The 21,699-nt window shown below is 41.9% G+C and overlaps 1 protein-coding gene across 2 annotated transcripts in view; it reads right to left on the bottom strand.

Annotated features, from left to right (window-relative positions):
- The window catches only part of GUCY2C (guanylate cyclase 2C), a 76,310-nt gene that overhangs the window by 8,850 nt on the left and 45,761 nt on the right, over positions 1-21,699 (bottom strand). For both annotated transcript variants that reach the window (XM_040235239.1, XM_040235238.1), the window contains exons 13-21: positions 19,425-19,487; positions 18,753-18,824; positions 18,187-18,291; positions 15,048-15,134; positions 13,790-13,922; positions 11,024-11,161; positions 9,682-9,770; positions 6,396-6,487; positions 1,789-1,947 (exon numbers count right to left, since the gene is read on the bottom strand). In XM_040235239.1, coding sequence (XP_040091173.1) covers positions 1,789-1,947; positions 6,396-6,487; positions 9,682-9,770; positions 11,024-11,161; positions 13,790-13,922; positions 15,048-15,134; positions 18,187-18,291; positions 18,753-18,824; positions 19,425-19,487 — 938 coding nt within the window. The remainder of the gene's footprint in view (positions 1-1,788; positions 1,948-6,395; positions 6,488-9,681; positions 9,771-11,023; positions 11,162-13,789; positions 13,923-15,047; positions 15,135-18,186; positions 18,292-18,752; positions 18,825-19,424; positions 19,488-21,699) is intronic.

Below are 21,699 nucleotides of genomic sequence, written 5' to 3' on the forward strand. Positions count from 1 at the left end.
ATTCCTTCTTCCTCTACGGAAGTCTTTGAGATAGTACTAACTGTTCACCAGGAATTCTAGAACTGAGGATTTCCAGTGAGTAGTGTGGTGAGGAACCAAAGACAGTTTGCAAATACCAAGTCTAGGAACATATTACACACACAGAGCACATGTATGTATCCTCAGATGAATAGGAGGTTCAGCAGTAATTTAATACCTGATTATAACTCTAATATATGTGAATCGTGTCCAACTGTATGCGACCTCATGGACTGCAGCCTGCCAGGCTCCTCTGTCCATGGAGTTTTCCAGGCAAGAATACTGGGGTGGGTAGCTATTTCCTCCTCCAGGGGATCTTCCCCACCCAGGGATTGAATCCAGTCTCCCACATTGCAGGTGAATTCTTTACCATCTGAGCTACCAGGGAAGCCTTCCTCCACTAAAGATGGCCCCTATTTTATTTTTAATTAATTTTTACTGGAGCACAGTTGCTTGATTAATAAATATAATGTGTTAGCTTCTACTGTATAGCAAAATTAATCAGCGGTACATACACATATATCCCCTCCACTCTGGACTTCCTTCCAGTTTAGGGTACCACAGAGCAGTAAGTAGAGTTCCCTGTGCTATTCAGTCGATTCTCATTAGTTACCTATTTTATGTGTGTGTGTACGTGTTGGTCGTTAAGTTGTGTCTGACTCTTCTGTGGCACAGTGGACTGCAGCCCAACAAGCTCCTCTGTCCATGGCATTTCCCAGGGAGGAATGCTGGAGTCAGTAGCAATTCCCTTCCCTAGGGCATCTTCCCAATGCAGGGATCAACCCTGGGTCTCCGGCACTGCAGGCAGATTCTTTCCCATCTAAATCACCGGGGAAGCCCCAGCATCTATATTACACATCGTATCAACAGTGCGAACCTGCCAATCCCAATCTCCCTATTTCTCCCACCCACCTCTTTCCCACTCAGTGTCCATCCATTTGTTTTCTACATCTTTGTCTCTGTTTCTGCTTTGCAAATAAGCTCATCTATATCATTTCTTGTAATATGGCTTCTACTATGAAGCTGAGAGAAGATGGCAAAGAGATTAATGCTTTCATTTTCATTTTTATATGAAGGAGAGACAGTGACTGGCCTAAGGTCTCAGACTCAGTAACAGTGGCCAACAGGTGTTGGAACATGCTGCTGCTGCTGCTGCTGCTGCTAAGTCGCTTCAGTTGTATCCGACTCTGTGCGACCCCATGGACGGCAGCCCACCAGGCTCCCCCGTCCCTGGGATTCTCCAGGCAAGAACACTGGAGTGGGTTGCCACTTCCGTCTCCAGTGTTGGAACCTAGGTCGCTCTAACTCTGCCATCCATGCTCCTTCCATGGCACTGGAAAACAATCTCTTTCTTTTAGCAATTTAGACAGTGCAAATTGGGACAAAGCTTAGCAAGAATGCGCATCTTTAAACACAATGATCTGATGAAGAAAATGCAAAAGGGAACAATCCTATATAAATGTAGAGAAGGGACTTCCCTTGTGGTCCATGACTAAGACTCTGCACTCCCAATGCAGGGCACCCAGGTTCGATTCCTGCTCTGGGAACTAGATGCCACATGCCCTGACTAAAATTTCACATGCTGCAAATAAAGATCCTGTGTGCTGTAACTAAGATCCAGCACAGCCAAATAAATACATAAAAATAAATAAAGTAAGAAAAGTACAGAGAAAACCAATGCTAGACAAATATGCTTTGGCTTTCTACCTTAAGGGCTGAGGCACAACTCTGGAGTCCTGTAGAGTCACATCCGTGGAAGGACTTCCTTACCTTGGGAGCAACATGAAATTAAGCTGGTCAGCCCTGTCCCTCTCTGCCTTGTACAGCTGTGTCCTTTCCTCCACCAGATGTTCCAGGTTCCGGGAATACAGCTGTAGACGTCGGATCAAGGTATCCATGTAACTTTCATTTTTTTGGTCATGGAAAAGACTATAGGTTGAGACAGATAAAGAGTTCTCCATATTATTAAGAAAACATAAATAAAATAGGCAGATATTATGAACAGGTAATTAAAGAAAGAATAAAAATGGCCAACAAATATGGCAAAAATTTTTAATCTCGGGAAGGATCAAAGAAATAGAAAAGACATTAGAAAAAAAAAGAAGAACAAATGTTAGCACAATGGCAGTCAATGTTAAGTAAGATGGAGGAAACATATACATTACAGTCTTCCTGGAGGGAAATACAGTAAAATGCATCATAAATCTCAAGAATGCTTACGTGGACCAGCCTCTCAATTATACTTAGAATTATCCGAAGGAAACTATCACGAATGTGCTGAAAGTGAACTATAACGAAAGTAGCAATTATTCCTCACAAACAATCATTTAAAAATTACCCTAAATGTGTAACAAAAAGTAATTAAATTATTATGAAATGATGGACTATCAAATACAAATTAAAATCGCAAAGTACACAGAAAGAAACTTCTTTTACATTATTTAAGTGAAAAAAGCCAGTTTATGTAACAGCAAACATTATCATCTCATTTTTAATTTTTGAAAACTGGTCATTACCTGTTGAAAAATAGGTGATGTTTTTACCTTCTTGTTTGCTTATTCATATTTTTTAAAGTTTTAATAAGAAACAACTTGCGATAAAAGGAAACATAAGAAAAGAACCTCGTACGGCAGAAAGCATCACAACATTATAGAGCAATTTTCCTTCAATTAAAAAATAAAATAAAAAGGAAAGAACCAAGTAAAGTAAATCTGAGCCTTATATTATCCCTCAGAATAGACAGTCAGGGTCCTAAAGCAAAAGCCCTAAGTCTATTTTGTTAGACTGAGATGACTTAGATGAGATGCCAGCTCTTCGTGACCCTGTGACCCGCCTGGGTGCAGACCCCAGTCGGAAATTACAGCTGTTTTGAGAACTGGAGACAATGTTCATGACACAACCCAAGGGATGAATAAATTCTACTGTTTCATCATCATAACAATAATTAAACTTGCCATTTCTGTGCTCAAAAAGACTATGTTGTAATCCCCTTGGTATGGGGTGGGATGTTTGTTAAAAATTTAATAAATTTCTTACTATGTTGTAAAAAAAAAAAAAAAAACCCAAAACAGAAAATTAACATGTGGACTTCACTTGTAGCTCAGTCGGTAAAGAATCAACCTGCAATACAGGACACCCAAGTTCGATTCCTGGGTCAGGAAGATCCCCTGGAGAAGGAAACGGCAACCCACTCCGGTATTCTTGCCTGGAGAATCCCATGAGCCTACAGTCCATGGGGCTGCAGGAATTGGACACAGCTGAGCGACTAAAGCACCACCACCACCACAGTATTATTAACTAATGTATAGATTTTGTTCAAATTTCACAAAATTTTATGCTAGTATCCATTATTTGTTTTTATACCTTATTCAAGATTTCACATTGTATTTAGCTGCACTGAGCAGCTTCAGCTGCATGCAACAAATTCTGGTAAATTCTCTCTTGTTTTTATTCTAAGTATTTTCTAATTTTCCTTGTTATACCTTCTTAGATACACCTATCATTTAAAAGTGGACATTTAATTTCCAAATACATGGGGTTTTTAAAATATCTTTGATTTTAATTTCTCATTTAAATGCTTTCTTCTCTGCAATCACCGTGTTTTTTCATTTTTCTGACTTTATTGAGGCTTTCGATGGCTAGGTCTCTCTTGGTAAATGCCACATTTGGACCTGAAAATATGTGGGTATCTTCAAGTATCTTTTGATATTGATTTCTAACATAATCTCACAGTGATAAGAAAACATACTTTGTATAATTTCCATACCTTTAGATCATGAAAGGAGAAGGCAATAGCTACCCACTCCAGTATTCTTGCCTGGAGAGTCCCATAGACGGAGGAGCCTGGTAGGCTACAGTCCATGGGGTCTCAAAGAGTCGGTCACAACTGAGCGACTTCACTTTCACTTTTTACTTTCATGCACTGGAGAAGGAAGTGGCAACCCACTCCAGTATTCTTGCCTGGAGAATCCTAGGAACAGAGGAGCCTGGTGGGCTGCCATCTATGGGGTCGCACAGAGTCAGACACGACTGAAGCGACTTAGCAGCAGCAGCAGACCATGAAATGTTTGCACCTTATTTCATGTCCCTGGATATGTTCCAGAGACTCCTAGTTTATAGTTGATGGGAACCTAAATAGAATTTGTATCCTACTGTTGTATGAAAATTGTATAAATCTTAATTATATTGAATTGGTTCATGGTGCTTTTCAGGTCTACTATATCCTTCTACTTTTCTGTATATTCATTCTATTAACTTTTGAGAGTTTGACATTGAAACTCCAACTAAAAATCTTAATTTATCTTAAATTATAAGATACTTAAAAAAATAATTGTACTATAAAATAATTAAAAAATACTTGTACTATCAGTTCAGTCGCTCAGTCGTGTCCGACTCTTTGCGACCCCATGAATCGCAGCACGCCAGGCCTCCCTCCCTGTCTATCACCATCTCCCGGAGTTCACTCAGACTCACGTCCATCGAGTCCGTGATGCCATCCAGCCATCTCATCCTCGGTCGTCCCCATCTCCTCCTGCCCCCAATCCCTCCCAGCCATCAGAGTCTTTTCCAATGAGTCTATAAACTGTACTATAAAATACTTAAAAAATAATTGTACTATATAGTGGAACTATATGTAACTTTGTTCTGTATTTTCCAAGTCTCCTGTAAATGTGTTATCATACTTTCATAATTTAAAAAATAAAAAAGAAAGAGAAAAAAAATTCATACATTTCTGAGTTCTATCACAGACCTGTTACAACTGGAAACTGCTAGGTCTGGGAAGAAGAGACGTTTTTAACAAGGTCCCCAGGAGATTCTCACCAGAAACCATAAAGCAATCCAGCTGGGAGCAGGTGGAAAGGATGAAGATGGATAATCTGATTTCACGATGAATTGATTCAATTAAAACAGTTTCCTCAACCTTGGCTGTGTATTTTAATCACCTGAGGAGCTTATTTAAACTCCTGATGATACCCTGCACCCAGATCAATTACATCAGACTCTCTCGGGTAGGACTCTGGCATGAGTGGTTTGCAAATATCCCCAGGTGATTTCAATGTGCAGCCAAGTAGAGAACCACCACATTAAAGGCTAAATACCAGGGGTCTAGTTTTATCCTCATGAGCTCACATTTCATCTGTCACACATACAGTTTCATCTGCTCTTAGTAATAGATCGGGGAAGGAATGAAAAGGGGCAAGATTGAAATCATTTATTATTTCCTGCTCTTTCCCCACATTGGGTGGTTCAGATCAAGCAATCAATGGCCACACTTTCATTGTCTTCCTCTACCCCAGAGGTCCCCAACATTCTTGGCGCCAGGGACTGGTTTCATGGAAGGTAACTTTTCCATGGACTGGGCGGCGGTGGGGGTGGAGGAGGGTATGGTTTCGAAATGATTCAACGACATTACATTTACTGTGCACTACATTTCTACTTTGTGGCAATCTCAGGATACTCTGCCCTGACTTTAGGGTTAGGGTTCACGCTTCTATGAGAATTGAATGCTGCTGCTGATTTGAAAGGAGGCAGAACTTGGATGGTAATGTGAGCAAGGAGAAACGGCTGAAAATACAGATGAAGCTTTGCTAGCTGCCCCCCAACCTCACCTCACCTCCTGCTGGTGGCCTGGTGTGGGGGGGGGCGGTTTTGGGACCACTACTCCACCGCATCTCAGTCCTGGGCTTTATTTAGCTTCACTAACTTTCTGAGTCTTTGACTTAACGAAACTACAGAAAGAGCTAGAAGGAACTGCAGGAATCAGCTACAGAAAATGCATTCCAATTTTACGAGCAACAAAATTGGTAACCGTAACTCGCTATTATTAGATCCTCGCCTAGAAACTGGATCTCCTAGAGCTATTTTTCTCACTGCATTGTACCTATCTCCAAACATGGGAAATCTAAAATTCAGTCTTACTGGATAACTGTATATTACTTTTCTCCTGACCCTGAATTATACTCTGATTCAGCCAAAGTTCCTGATCGTATGATTTTTAAAACTCTAAGGAACTTGCTGATGTTAAGAATTATCCAGGGGTTTTAAGATCCTCAGGATTCTACTAGACTTCTAAATCCTAATTACCTGCAGAAGGGTAAGGGAACTATATATTTTTAACAGATATAATCATGATCAGTCAGAATCTATTTTCTAATCAGGCTCGTTTTGCCCTTGAACATAGTACTTAGCTTTTCAAGTGACTATTTCTCGAGAAAATGGTCTGTTCATCTCCATATCATTTTAATTTTTTGGAGACAGGTATTACAATCTGTGATTTTTCATTAGAAAAGGCATTCTCATACTTAGCTACCACTGAATGTCAACTATTATTAGAAAAAACTGAAGCTAGTGGGGAAAAGTAAAAATGTCCGCCATACCCAAATATCTTGGCCAGGGTATTCTCAATTTTCTTGAAATCTGGCCTTTTTTCTGGGTCTTCCTCCCAGCAGTTTTTGACAAGCAGATAGACCTGGAAGAAAGAAGAGGGCGAAATGAAGTAACTCAGAAAAAGACAAATGCCATATGGTATCACTTATATGTGAAGTCTAAAATATGGCACAAATGAACCTCTCTATGGAAGAGAAACAGACTCACAGGCTTAGAGAACACAGCTGTGGTTGTCAGAGGAGTAGGGAGATGGAAGGGCTGGGAGTGTGGGGTTGGTAGATGCAAACTACTACCTTTAAAATAGATAAAAACAAGGTCTTACTATAGATAGCACAGGGAACTATAGCCAATCCCCTTGGGATAAACTATAATGGAAAAGAATATGAAAAAGAATATATAAATGAGTCACTTTGCTGTACAGCAGAGATTGGCACAAGACTGCAAATCAGCTGTACTTCAAATAAATAAATAAGAGGTGGATTAGCTTAGAGGGTGGTATCCTATTCTGTTCCGTGATGTAAGCAACTGAAGCAGGGAATATTTTTAAAACATCTCAACTCTCACAACGAGTATGAAATGGCCCAGTTCCCCGTGGTCATCATTGCCTGCACTACTTTGTCTCACCCTTCCTTTCCATCCTAGGCTAAGGGAAAACGGCAATATTGATTTGGACCAGGTGGGATGGGAGAGACAGAACGCCTTACGGACATTTGCTGGGTTTGTGCTGGGGAGGGGGATAAATAGCTGGGCTTGGAGAGTAGGAGGCGACTCTAAAATGAGAGTGAAGCTCTATGACATTAGTTTTCAGCTGTGCCTGACCATGGGATTGTCTGGGGAGCATTCACAAAATTTCTTAGGACTTCAGGAGCTTCTGAATTAATTGGTTTGTGAAGGGACCTTGTTAGGGTTCTCAGATATAGCAAATACAAATACAGGACACCCAGTTAAACCTGAATCTCAGATTTAAAAATTAATAATTTCCTTAGCACAAGTATGTCCCAGGTATGACATGGGCAGAGGACATTAATGTATGTACGTTTGTAAGTTTCCCAGCTGCAGTGAAGAGAAACGAGGAAGGGGGTGGGGGTGGGGGAGGTGGGGAGGGAGGTGGGAGGACGGGAGGGATGGGAGGGTGTGTTGTGGGGGTGGGTACAGAGGAAGAGGGAGAGGACAGGAAGCCCATGGAACCATCATCTCATTTGATTCCGCTTGTTTGCAGATTTTGTGGGATCAAAAACATGCTGAAGACCATCTGCTTTAAATTAAGTTTGCTCTTCACTCTCAACACAAACAGGATCACAGGGTACTAGTTACAGTCCCTGTCTGCATTCTCTTGCTTTAAAGAAGAGTCCCTGGGGAGGGAGAGGATCACGGTATAGAACTGTAGTTGCCCGTATGCACCACTAGGTGGTACCCCTGGCCGGGGAAACGATGCGCTGGCTGACTGCCTTAGAGGAAGGGACAGAAGCGCCGCCAAGTGAGCTGATGCAGCGTGCATGCGTGCCCAGTTGCTTCCGTCGTGTCCGACTCTGCAATCCCATGGACCGTAGCCCACCAGGCTCCTCGGTCAACAGCACATGCTCTTCAGGCCAAGTCTGGGAGTTTCAGACCTGTATTATATTGGAGCCAGCGGCTGCTGCTGCTGCTAAGTCGCTTCAGTCGTGTCCGACTCTGCGACTACTAGAAGACAATTCCTCATTTCCTATTCCAGAACCACTCAGCCGCAAGAGTCAATGGACAAGGAGGCGGCTTTGGTGAAAGCTGTTTTAAACAGGAGGACATACTCAGACTAGAAAGGAGGGTTTGAGAGGAGAGATGCTGATGTGTGAAGAGGAATTCCAGGATCCAGAAAAGCAGCAGGAAGGAAAGGGATGAGGAGAAGGCAAAATAGGAGTGGATGTAGCTCAGAACACCTTGGGGTACAACCTGCCTTTCCTGTTGAAAAACAGAAAGAAAGAAAAAAGGCCCATTCATGCTCCGTAGAGTCTGACCATAAACCTCATCTAGCAGGTCACTTGCAAACTGAAGCAAAATGTTTTTATCTTTATCCTGCAAGGAACAAAAGTTTAAAAAAATTTTCTTTAACAGCCATAAATATTTTTTTTTACATTTACTTACCATATGCTGCATTATAAACGCTCAGATAAAATTCTAAAGAAAAAATTAGAATTTTTTTTTTCTCCACAGTCCTTAAAGGCCTTTGTGAGGGATTATAAAACAATTAAACAAATACAGAACGTCTCCATTTTCTTCAGAGGACGGATAGAAAGAGTGAATGTACATTTCTTTATTGTTTCTAGATATTGGCATATTTATTTTATAATCAGGAGGCAATAATCATAAGCCTAATAACTGTATCACACTGACATCTGCGCTTCTAGCTCCTAAATACTGAGAACGTGATGTGTGCTGGAGGAGCTCTTTTGTGAGTTGGGAGGAAGACAGGCTGTTAATAGCTCCCAAGGATGTGTCCCAACCCCTGGAACCAGTGAATGCTACCTTTCTTGGAAAAAGGGTCTTTGCAGGTGTGATTAAGGATCTTGCAATGAGAAGATAATTCGGAATTATCCTTTTTAAAAAAAGGTTTTTTAAAAACCCAATTTTATTTTATTTTTTAAAACTTTTTGGCTACATGGTATGTGGTATCTTAGTTCCCTGAGAAGGGACTGAACCAGGCCTCCTGCATTGGAAATACGTAGTCTTAAACAATGAACCACCAGGGAAGTCCCTGGACTGAAACTTCAGTACTTTGGCCACCCGATGTGAAGAGCTGGCTCATTGGAAAAGACCCTGATGCCGGGAATGGCAGAGGATGAGATGGTTAGATCGTATCACTGACTCAATGGGCATGAATGAGTTTCAGCACACTTCGGGAGACAGTAGTGAAGGACAGGAAGCCTGGCGCTCTGCAGTCCGTGGGGCCGCAAAGAACTGGACAGGACTTAGCAACTAAGTAACAGCAACAGTCACATGTATCCTCCTATAGGAGAGAAGTAGAAGGAGATTAGACAGAAACGGAGAATGTGGCCTGGAGGCAGAGATTAGAGTGTTGTGGCCACAAGCCAAGGCATGTCAAGAGCCACCAGAAGCTCCTGGGAGAAGTGAGGAATGGATTCTCCCGTAGAGCCTCTGGAGGAGGCATGGCCTCTGACAACTCATTTCAGACTTTTGGCCTCCAGAACTGTAAGTGGATACATTTCCTTGGTGTTCATCCACCGAGTTTGTGCTTCTTTGCTGCTGCAACCCCAAAGAAACTCATGTGGGAGACATACTCACTTCCAGCTCTTTTTCCTCTGCTGTTTCCAGGAACAGATCGGGGCGGAAGGGTTTCACTCCGTTGGAATTCTCCACTCTGAAAATCTTCTCTGATGGGACGAGAACCATTCGAATTACAAGAAAGAATGCAGTGTGAAGAAATTTTAGCAGCAGCCTCCAGACTCTGAATGGGTTCCCGGGCCTGGATGGGGAGCCGGTGGCAACGTGGCAAAGCCTAGGCTAGCACTCAACAAACAGATAATGGATGAGCCACCAGGGCAAGGGGGCTTAGGCCCTCTTACACCCAGGGAGTACTTCAGTTAAAGCTACAAGCCCTTTAAAACTTAACTCAAAGAGCACTGTCTTAGGGAGGTTTCCTCTGACCGAGATGCTAGCCTGTCCTCCCTACACCCTTCAGCTACCTTCATCCTCCATACTGGTAAGAGCTGGTGCACAGGAAGCACTCAGTGAATCGAGAATTGGACGAATGGAATGAAACATTTCCCCCTAACAAGGACCTACTGTAGAGCACAGAGAACTCTGCTCAGTGTTATGTGGCGGCCTGGATGGGAGGGGAGTCTGGGAGAGAAGGGACACCTGGATATGGATGGCTTAGTCACTTTGCTGTCCACCTAACACGATCACACCATTGTTAATCGGCTGAACTCCAATACAAAATACAAAGTTTAATAAAAAAAAAAAGAATAGTCAAGTATAATATTCCATGGGAAGTCAGTATAATCTCCAAATCAACTTTCTAGAATTTAATAAACTATGCTACCCCCCGCCAACACACACACATACATACACACATGAGATGGATAGCATCACCGACTCAATGGACATGAGCTTGAGCAAACTCCAGGAGACAGTGGGGGACGGGGAAAGCTTGGCGTGCAGCAGTCCATGGGGTTCACAAAGAGTCAGACACGACAGCAACTGAACGACAGCAACAACCCCCCCTACACACACACATCAAAAGAGGACATGTGACAAAACTACTGTATTCTCTTAGTAAGACCTCAAGGATGTATGTGGTCCTGTTAGTGATCTAGTTCAGGTGTTAAAGACACATATCTCTTAATAGAATCAGAAGGGAAGCAGGAAATTTCAAGGCACAGCTCTTTAACTCAGTATTGCTGACAGTGGTGGCGGCTGGCAGTAGGTTATTGTCCTATGCTTTTATGCTTTTCAGAGCCCTCTGACATTTCATACTGTCACTGAATCCCTCCCACCACCCTGTGCGGTGTAGAGCACGGGAGTGACACTGCTCTTGCTGACAAGAAGACTGAGATGTGGTCACAGAAACCTCGGGGTCTCGGTCAGCCTGGAATTCCTGCTGGCTCCCAGAGAAGGTCCTCACCTTTCTGGTCCCGACAGCTGAGCGTGTAGAAGGTTTCTCTCCGCTGGATGATCTCCTGGGCGATGATGCCGTAGCTGTACACGTCTCCTTTCTGCGAAACGCTGGCTATGCGGAGATGCTCTGGGGCCGTCCACAAGTCTGTGTGTTCAGCATTGAGACTTTAACGTTGAGGGGGTGAGTAGCCCAGAGATCCCCGACGCGCTATTGTTTTTAAGTCCCTCCACCACACTAATGCTGGCGATGGGGGCAGAATAGACACTTGCCTTCCGAGCTGGATAGGTAATGCCAGGATCTGGGTGAGGAAACATGGAAAGCCTTCCCTAAAACTGCCTGGGTCATAGTCCTGAAAACCCTCAAGGTCTACCTAGAACAGCGCCTAGGGTACAGGGAGTACTCAGTAAATATTTGTGGGGTGAATTCAGTAGAATGTAAGAGGCCGAGGATTTAATAGTTTATGGAACATGCAGCATAAACCTATGAAAGCCTTTATAAATATTTTAAAATTATATATTATAAAACACTGTGTGCATGCTCAGTCACTCGGTCGTGTCTGACTCTTTGTGACCCCATGGACTGCTGCCCATCAGGCTCCTCTGTCCATGGGCTCTCCCAGGCGAGAGTACCAGCATGGGTTGCCATTTCCTTGTCCAGGGGATCTTCCTGACCCAGAAATCAAACCCAGGTCTCTAGCACTGCAGGCAGATTCTTTATCACTAAGCCACCTGGGAAGCCCATATAAAACACTACATGTATATAAATATTTAATAAATATATACTTACAAATTTTATGTAATATAAAACACATTTCTTTTAGTAAATATAAATATATTTACTATATATATATTTGGTGGTGGTGATTTAGGCCCTAAGTCATGTCTGACCCTTTTGCAATGTAATGGACTGTAGCCCACCAGGCTCCTCTGTCCATGGGATTCTCCGCCCAAGAATACTGGGGTGGGTAGCCATTCCCTTCTTCAGGGGATCGAACCTGAGCCTCCTGCATTCCAGGTGCATTCTTTACGGACTGAGCCACCAGGGAATCGCCATCTGTGTATATTTACTAAAAGGAAATAATGGGCTTTTCAGGTAGTTCAGACGGTAATGAATCTGCCTGCAATGCAGGAGACGTGGGTTCAATCCCTGGGTAGGAAAGATCCCCTGGAGAAGTGAATGGCAACCCACAACAGTATTTTTACTAAAAGAAAATAAAGACAGCACACTGAAATAGAGAGACAGTCACTGATAGTTTCCAGATGTGATATAGTAGCAGCCATGAGGTCAGCTAATACATAGATGTGCTTTCTTTGGTTCCTGTGGTATTCTTTAAAAAAAAAAAGCATATGATTTACTCACATTTTCCTAGCGTGCGAGCTATTACTAGTGCTTCGAATCAAGTTCATTTCAAGAGTGAAGCTCTCCTGTGTCTGGCTCTTATAGTCACTTGGGTTTGGGACCCCCACTACATATCTTATTTTTAATAATGGGTGGGGGGCATACAATTAATTATTCTCCAACATCCCTTGGGAGTTTTCCAGGATCACCTAGCTCCCCGTAGACTTCTTGAGATTTCTACCTTCAGCAGTTTCAATTATATAAATCACCAGATTCGTGTGTTTAGGTATAATGAGATGCTTATGATAAAGCACACTTTCCCCATTTGGCTTTCCATCCAAGTGTTCACTGCCTTTTCAGATTTATGTTTTGTGAATTTATGTGGCTAGTGATTCATTAAAAATGGATCCTAATGGTTGGGCTTGTAGGAGAGGGAAGTAAATCTACTTATGCTAAGATTTCAGGTAACTGACCCCACAGACAGGCTCATATAACTGGATGTTCGGGAGGGTAGGCTTGGATCTGCAATTCATCTGATTTTGTGTCGTGGTGAGTCATTTGATGAAGGGGCTTTGCTCACTCCACGATGAACCCGGGCACACAGCAGGTTCTCAATAAGCACTAACCGGATTTAGTCCAATGTCTTAGCATCCTTGACATAGCTAAAGAAGTGGGTGCGGGATTGTAATTTTTCATCCATTATGGAAAACTAAAAGGAGTGCAAAAATAGAATTAGAGGTAGAATTTAGTTTTTGAGAAATTTAGTGGTATTTTGAGGCATATATGGGTCCTAGCCCTCTGAGGCTGTTTAACCCTGAGTTCTAATAAAGAACTGGCAAATGTTCAACATGAAAAGCCCTTGATACTTTACAAATCACTTTTTTTGACCCCCATCACCACTCCTGAAAGGGATACATAAGAATATATTTTACCGATAAGACTTTTTTCTAAGCATCATCATTTCTTATCATTATCACAGATAAACAAACGGTGTCTAGAATTTGGAGAGGGGTCTTCAGTCTTATACTCCATCTTTTTGGGCAATTCTCTTAGCCTTTCTGAGCTTTAGTTCTGTCTTCTATAAAACAGGAGGGTTCAATAAGGGGGTTTCTGAGGTCTCCTACAGCTCTAACTTTCTGTATTTTTTCACACAGTCCTGCCTCCACAAGCCACTAACTCCTTCATGATTCTTCCTTAAATCAAGGGACACACAGATGAAGGAAACCCACAGAGGAGATCTGTTCAACTTGACAAGCACACACTGAACACTGAGAAGGGGGTAATGCTGGGGAGTGAGCCAGCTACTGCCTCTTACGGAAGTGTTTTTTCTGGTCAGTATCCCTGTTTCCTGAGCACTTTATATGGACTTGTGCAAAAATTAAAAAAGAAAAGTGTTTAAGTGGGAAACTAGTGAAAATTTCATTCATGACAGACCTTTTCTTGGAGGCAAAATGGAATTGCAGCCAAAATCGGTGATCTTCACCACCATTCTACTGTCCACCACGCAGTTGGTCGATTTCAGACGGCCGTGGACTTCTGTCTTACTGGAGTGCAGATATGACATTCCCTGAAGTTTTTCAGATACAGGAAAACAAAGAGATATGACACTCCTCAGCTGCTCTGTCCTTTGCAGGAAAGAGACGACTTGGTGAAATCATTTCGGCATGTGGATAAGAATCACCGTCGAGTTTTAAATTTAACTCCATTAACTTTATAAAATATTGTTAAAGCCCTAATATTTGCCTAAGTACTGCATCCAGTTTTGAAGGTTATTTAGGTGACACAGTAAAAGGCAACTGTCTAAAGACTCTGGTTAAGTAGCTGTAGACAATATGAAGCAAAGATTGATCCTAGTTTTTTTTAGTGTTTTTGCTTACCACTCATTCAGTCTGTCACCTTGGGTATATCTCTGATTCTCTGCTATCTCAGTATGAATATGAAAATAATATGAATAATAAGGCTTTGCCTGCCTGAAGGGAGAGGTTAGGCTAGATTATTTCTTAAAATCTAATTGCTTTCGATCTATTTTGAAACAGAAAGCTCTTTTTTGGCTGTTGTGTCTCCCCCTGGCGGCCAGAGGTGGTGGTACTGCAGACACTAGTGTTCAGCCTTGGTCCTGAGAGTGAACTGAGGCAAATAAGATACTGTACTACTTTTTTTTCCCCAACTGATTCCGATGCTATGTGTCTTTCAGGTGATTTAAGACTGTATCAAATAGCTCACTCTTGGGACTGGTTTTTCTTCATTCTTGAATGGGGCCCTAGTTACTGGTATCCACTTCCTTTTCATAGCATGTCTAGGAAATATACATGTCCAAATTTTTTATTGCCTCATGCAAGATGAATGCCTGCCCTTACATTTTCTTACATTAAGGTGAAGATTCAGTTATCTTCCCTGAAACTTTATGTGATTTTTTTTTTACTTCCAGCATATCTATGAAAATGTGTGCCTGCAACCCAGTGTAGAAAGAATTTAATAATAAAAATAATAAGTCAATATATACATTGAATACTTGCTTGTCAGGCCTTATACAAAGCCCATGTGTTGTTTCGTAAAATCTTCACAAAAACCCTATGACACAGCTACTCTTTCATTATCATTTTACAGATGAAGAAACCGATGCGATAGCTGGCTAGGTCTGTTTTCCAGATTTAACTTTCATAAGTATCTTTCATGTCTGTGGGTCTCTTACCTTAGCAATGTCATACAAGACAGAGATCTTAAACTCCCAGTCCATGAATGTACCATCAGGGTAAGAAATTGTGTCATTTAAAACTTCCTGAGCAGGAGAAAAAGAAAAGGAAGATGAGTTGTCTAAAGGATACCACTGCGGAGAGATTCTTACAAGCAAATAATGATCTTTTGTTTTTTATTTTTTAACATGTTGATCACACCCCGAGGCGTGTGGGATCTTAGTTGCCCAACCAGGGATTGAACCCACGCCCCCTGTGGTAGAAGTGTGAAGTATTAACTACTGGACCACCAGGGAAGTTCCAATAATGATCTAATCATGAGTCCTTGGGCTCAGGAACAAGCTGGAACTCCACTGTCCTGGTTTCTTCAACATATGTTTCTTTTCTCTCTAAGAAACACTGGGGGTTCTTTATCACAAGGAGATGAGCACGAGATGCCCACAGATCCCAAATCCTGGTTCTTCACCAGACAGTGGTAAAGGAACGAGCAGGCACCTGCCAGGAGAGTGGGCTGGTGAGCCTGATTCACAAGTGCCTGGCCTGCAGGCTCTGTATCATCAAAATTATACTAGTGTTTTCCAACAAGGAATTGCTATCAGGAAATCCCTTTAGCTAGGATTTCATTTTTACTTGCAAGACCAATTGCATCAACTGGTTTAATAGCTCTAAGTGTTCCGTCTGTTTATTAAGTCCTCTGTCATTAAGACAAAGCTCTTGAATTTTTGCGTTAACTGTATGACCTAGAGTTTTGAACTCATAGCATTAACGTGATGATGGTTCTATCAAGATACACGGTATTTAAACTAAGCTAATTCTTCACAGTAAAACTCTAAGCAGGACCCTAACTGAAAACCTAACAACAACATCTTGTCTGGGGAAAAAGCCCAGTTTTAACTTAGGTACTGTACCAGTAATTTCCAACAAAGGGCCCAAAGTCATTGGTTGTTTCAGATGAGGTTGCTGAAGCGGTGGGTAACCGTCAGTTTAAGGGAGGGGAGTTATGAGCAGACAGACTCTTCCCTTAGCAGCTGATATGTGGCTTTTGTTTATTTGTTTACTATCTCTTCTCCCTATGAAAATGTCCTCTGTGATAATCTTCACTTAACGGTGTATCTAAATTTTTTGTCACGTTGAAACCAAATGATTCAGATATGGTCTAGCCCTCATATGGAAAGTATTTCTAATTTTGAGAGACTTGAAATTATTATTATTAGGAATGTGTGTTTATTTTATTGTATCAGCAGCAATTTAAATGAACATTTTCAGCACCAATTAAAATTATCTTATATATAGCCTTTCTCCAAAGACCATTTGATATGATGCATTAGAATAATATTTTTTCCATTCATTAAACTAACCATATCTAACTGTATTATGCTTTTCATATATGACTTGGCTTAGAGTTACCTGTACTACGTTTATAATTTTTCCATTTATATTGATAAATGACATTAGTCTTTAATCACATTTTAGTATCAACTTTATGTTAGCCTTGTTGAATGTTAAATGAATTTAGAAGATGTTCATGTTTTTCTTTAACTTTAGAGCAGTGTTTATACAGACAATGAGAATTATTCATTGAAGTTTAGAAAAATTAAACTGAATCTGGTTTTCTTTGTAATGAAAATGTTAATGTCTTCTACCATTATTGACTTCCTTAAGTTTTTACTTCTTGAGTTAAGTTTTCATAATTATATTGTTTCTGAAGTTTTTCCCTTTTTTAGACTTTATAATTTAATAGTCATGATATATTCTTTCATAATTGAAAGCATCTTTTTCATAGCTTTTTTATTTTCATTTTATTTTTATGCTTGCTTTAAAGATTTAATTAGAAGTATAAGAGGCTTGTGTATTTTATAGTTTTTTTAAAAATAAACAATTCAAGAATGCACTTTAAAATTTTATCAGTTTTATAACAATTGAATTGTGGTTTCCTTTCCTTTAAGCCATAGTTATTCTAAACTTTGCATTGAATATTTAGATTATTTTTTAAAAGAGAGAACAGCATTTAGGGCTATGATTTTTCTTTCCTTGAGGATACATTTGAGTTTATGCCATACATACATTTTTAAATCTACATTCTAATAACCATCCAGTTTTCTCTTAATACAAAAACAAATATGCAAATAAAATAAAATGAATGGAGAGGCAATCACTTTTCCACATTTGTTTTTTGCTTTTTCTTTTTTTTTACATACACAGAATTTTATTAAATTTTTTGTGAGAAAAAGAACACTCTAAAGTGCCAAATTTCATATAAGTTAGAGAACTTCGTGAATACGGTGAAAAAAAATCAAAAGGGGAAACATGATTTAAATAATCTCACAAAGGAGCAAGAACACATCTTCATATAATAATCATCAAACTATAAAATTAAGAAAGGAAATCTTTTTTATTTCTTTTATAAAAGAATATATTTCAAAGTCTCACCTGTTGATGATTTCATTCAAAAAAGCTTATATTCTAAACATATGAGTAGTCTCACTCTTACCAACGTTTTACCAACATGAATGTTTTAATCCATGGTAGATGGGGGATTTAGACTACTCATTCACAGTGAGATAGAATGACAGCATTTTTTGTAGTACAGCATTTTTTTCAAGTCTACACTCCTGAATATTTTTTAGCTAGTTAGCTCAGCTGGTAAAGAATCCGCCTGCAATGCAGGAGACCCCAGTTCAATTCCTGGGTCAAGAAGATGCCCTGGAGAAGGGATAGGCATTCTTGGGCTTCCCTGGTAGCTCAGCTGGTGAAGAATCCGCCTGCAATGTGAGAGTCCTGGGTTCGATCCCTAGGTTGGGAAGATCCCCTGGAGAAGGGAACAGCTACCCACTCCAGTATTCTGGCCTAGAGAATTCCATGGACAGAGGAGCCTGGCAGACTACAGTCCATAGGGTCCCAAAGAGTTGGACACGACTGAGTGACTTTCATTTCACTTATAATGATATAATAGGGATTAATGGACAAAATCTGAGTGATCTAGTTTGATAAGCATATGGGCCCATACATTTTTCCTAATAACTCTCTGCTGTTATTATTTCACTGAGTGAGTATTTTAAAATTTCTACTACACATTTTTTTTTTTTTTTGGTACATGGTTGGCTGGTTAGGAAATTGGAAGTGATTCTGGTTCCTTACCCGGAGGGATCCTCTCTCGCAGTACTCAATCACCCCAAAGATCGTGGAATCAAGCTTCACCGTGCCGTAGAACTTGGTTAGGTTGTAATAGTCAATCTGAAGCAACTAAGACATAACACACTCATTTACAAAGCAGCTCAGGCAGAAAAGAGCACCTGATTAAAAACTGACAGTATACTAATAAAACATGCCGAGTCTCAGATCTCTGGGAAGATATACTACTGCTCTTGATACAATGAAGCATCAGTGCGTCTCCTTCTGCACTTGCCATTAATCTGACCTCATGGGCTTTCTTTTGTCTGCAAGAGGACCTGAATACAAACCTTTGACTACTCTCCCATCACATCAGGACCACTTTCTAGGACATGCCAGCATGTTCTGTACCATCAAACATCTTTGACAAAATTTGGGGGGAGAATTTTCAACAAGAAGCACGGTCACCCATTCCTGGTCTGCAGGCTTCTCTGTCAGGACTCCCTAATAACACCTTGCTCCACCAGGGACCTCAGTGCTTGGGGAACACGGAGTAAAGTTATTTCTCACTTAAAGGTCTTAAGTAAGCATACCTTGTTCAAGTCTATCTTCTGTTTCTCAGTGAAGTTGCCATCATTGTGCTTGAGATCCTTTAGAATGACTCGCTGCAAAGATCAACTGAATTAAGGAGCTAGTGAAGCATGACCGCTATATGCGAGTTACAATCATCTGCTCACGTGATTATGCTCCCACTCTCCTGTAAGCTCTTGAAAGCAGTAACATTCTTCTACTGCTGTTTATATCCCTGGTGCCTAGTGCCTGGGATGTGGTAGGCTCATAGGAGAATGTTTCTTTAAAATGATTAAGTGAAAAAAGGAGGAAGGAAGGAAGGAAAGAAGGGAGGGAAGGGGGAAGGAAGGAAGATACAAAACCCTGCTATGGGATTGTCACATCCCTCCCGCCATGATTCAAAATACAATACAGGGTTGCCTGGACTGCTCTGAATCTATTATTTTTCCTTTTCCTTCCTACACTCTCCCCCTCCTAAAAATTTTATTTTTTCCTCCGTATACCCAGGACTTGTGAATATTTTAAGTGGTGAAGCAGAGCCCTGCCCAGCCCTGTGAAAGGCTCTAACAGCATCCCTTGGGTCAGCCCCGGAACCCGGGCCATTACACCGCCGACATCAGAGCTGGGGCCACAATGAGTCAGAAGGCCCAGCACATATCCCTGACTGAGAGTTCAGAAAAGCAGAGACTAGTCACCTTTTTGTCGTATTTGCACTGTTGCAGTCTCTGGATTGTGTCTCGCCTCTTGTCATCATCGATCTGGCACAAGAACAAGCTAATTATTCCAGAGGCTCCATGTCTTGGCTCCCCACCTGCCAGTCAAAGGCTGAGAGACTTTGCCCGAGTCTACTGCAGTTGGTTCACAGCATGCCAGGCAGGCTCAGAAAAACTGTTATTATTGCCCTGTGTCCCCTCTCATGCTCACCTCCCCGCTCCAATGGTACCTTCTTTCCAAGTATCCACCAGCCACACACTTAATTCTGGATTTTCTCCCCGCTTCTTCTTGTAGCCTGTTTCAGCCAGAGACTTCCTTTGCTTCCTTCCCGCCCAGCCCCCCAGACTATTGGGAACCATTGCCTGTAGCTACAGACAGATGCTCTCAGGGAATCATGTTTGGCATCTGAATTGTGAACTCATGCCTCAAGGCCCAAGTAGCAGTGCAAGTGAAGACTTCTTGCTGGGGCTTAAGGAGGCAGCCGCATCAGCTTGGGGTTCAGCCTGGAGTTGCGAGAGCAGCTGGTTTGTCAATAGAAGCCAGTAATTTATTTGTCAGTGCTGGGTCTTAGTTGCAGCATGTGGGATCTAGTTCTAGGTGTGGCCTGTGGGATCTAGTTCTCTGGCCAGGTATTGAACCTGGGCCCCTTGTATTGGGAGCACAGAGTCTTAGCCCCTGGACCATCAGGGAAATCCCAGTAATTAATTTTAAAAGAAGTTAAATATTGACCGAAACACACACACACACACACACACACACACACACACACTTGCAGGCTAGATATGGCTCTTGGTCTGCTACTCGAAAGGCAGAAAAGATTATGAACCATTGCATCTTTCCATTCAATTCTTATAAAAACCTGTGATGTATTTTATTTGTTAAAAGTTACCTCATAGGGACGTTTTGACAATGTGAGTGAAATAAGTAATATCCAATTCCATGCATGACGCCTGGCACAGCACAGATTAATAAACATCACTTGTCTCCCCTTCTGTTTCTCATTTTATTTGTGGGGTACAAAGGGTTACACGGCACCATGTGTCACCCAAGAATCCAGGGAACCTGAGTGTGACTTCTCGTCTAGTGTTCTTTTTACCCTCTCAAGCGTTGACTGTGTCATTTAAACCATTTGAACCTCAGTCCCTTATTTGCTACTAAGTCGCTTCAGTCGTGTCCGACTCTGTGCAACCCCATAGACGGCAGCCCATCAGACTCCCCCGTCCCTGGGATTCTCCAGGCAAGAACACTGGAGTGGGTTGCCATTTCCTTCTCCAATGCATGAAAGTGAACAGTGAAAGTGAAGTCGCTCAGTTGTGTCTGACTCTTAGCGACCCCATGGACTGCAGCCTACCAGGCTCCTCCATCCATGGGATTTTCCAGGCAAGAGTACTGGAGTGGGTTGCCGTTGCCTTCTCTGAGTTGGGCAATCCTAAAAGGAAGACTCTTGAGAGTCCCTTGGACTGCAAGGAGATCCAACCAGTCCATTCTGAAGGAGGTCAGTCCTGCGTGTTCTTTGGAAGGAATGACACTAAAGCTGAAACTCCAGTACTTTGGCCACCTCATACGAAGAGCTGACTCAATGGAAAAGACTCTGATGCTGGGAGGGATTGGGGGCAGGAGGAGAAGGGGATGACAGAGGATGAGATGGCTGGATGGCATCACTGACTCGATGAATGTGAGTCTGAGTGAACTCCCGGAGTTGGTGATGGACAGCGAGGCCTGGCGTGCTGTGATTCATGGGGTTGAAAAGAGTCCGACACGACTGAGTGACTGAACTGAACTGAACTTACAGGGATACTTAGGGATCAAATGAGACCAAGGTGGTGACACTTTCTTACAAGCAAAAGTGTTTTATCCTCAAATGAATCCTCTTTATTTTCTGTCTGCTGCCCTCCCCTGGAACTTTGCTGGCATCTCTCCCTCTGGCTGCCTTGGTTTGCTGACCCTCTCCATTCTAGCCTGGGATATGTTCTTCATCCTCTCGCCCCTGAGTCTTGCTTCCTTATCCAGAGCTCAAACCCCTGCCTGTCCAGTCACGTGGCCTTTTCCCCTCTCACTGACTCTGGTCGATCCCTGTGGGTCTTCTTCTGGTCCTGTCTGATTCTCCGCAGGGGAAAACCTCTTCTTACAGCTAATCCCTGGTCGCCTGCCCCCCAGCTGGTCTGTAACTCAGCATAACAATGACTCTCCACGCTCTGAATCACTTCTAACCTTCCTCTTCCCGGCAGCTTGTCCCAAAGACCTCCTCCTTAGCCA

This window comes from Oryx dammah, unplaced genomic scaffold, assembly GCF_014754425.2.
Source record: "Oryx dammah isolate SB20612 unplaced genomic scaffold, SCBI_Odam_1.1 HiC_scaffold_29, whole genome shotgun sequence".
NCBI classification, from domain to species: domain Eukaryota; kingdom Metazoa; phylum Chordata; class Mammalia; order Artiodactyla; family Bovidae; genus Oryx; species Oryx dammah.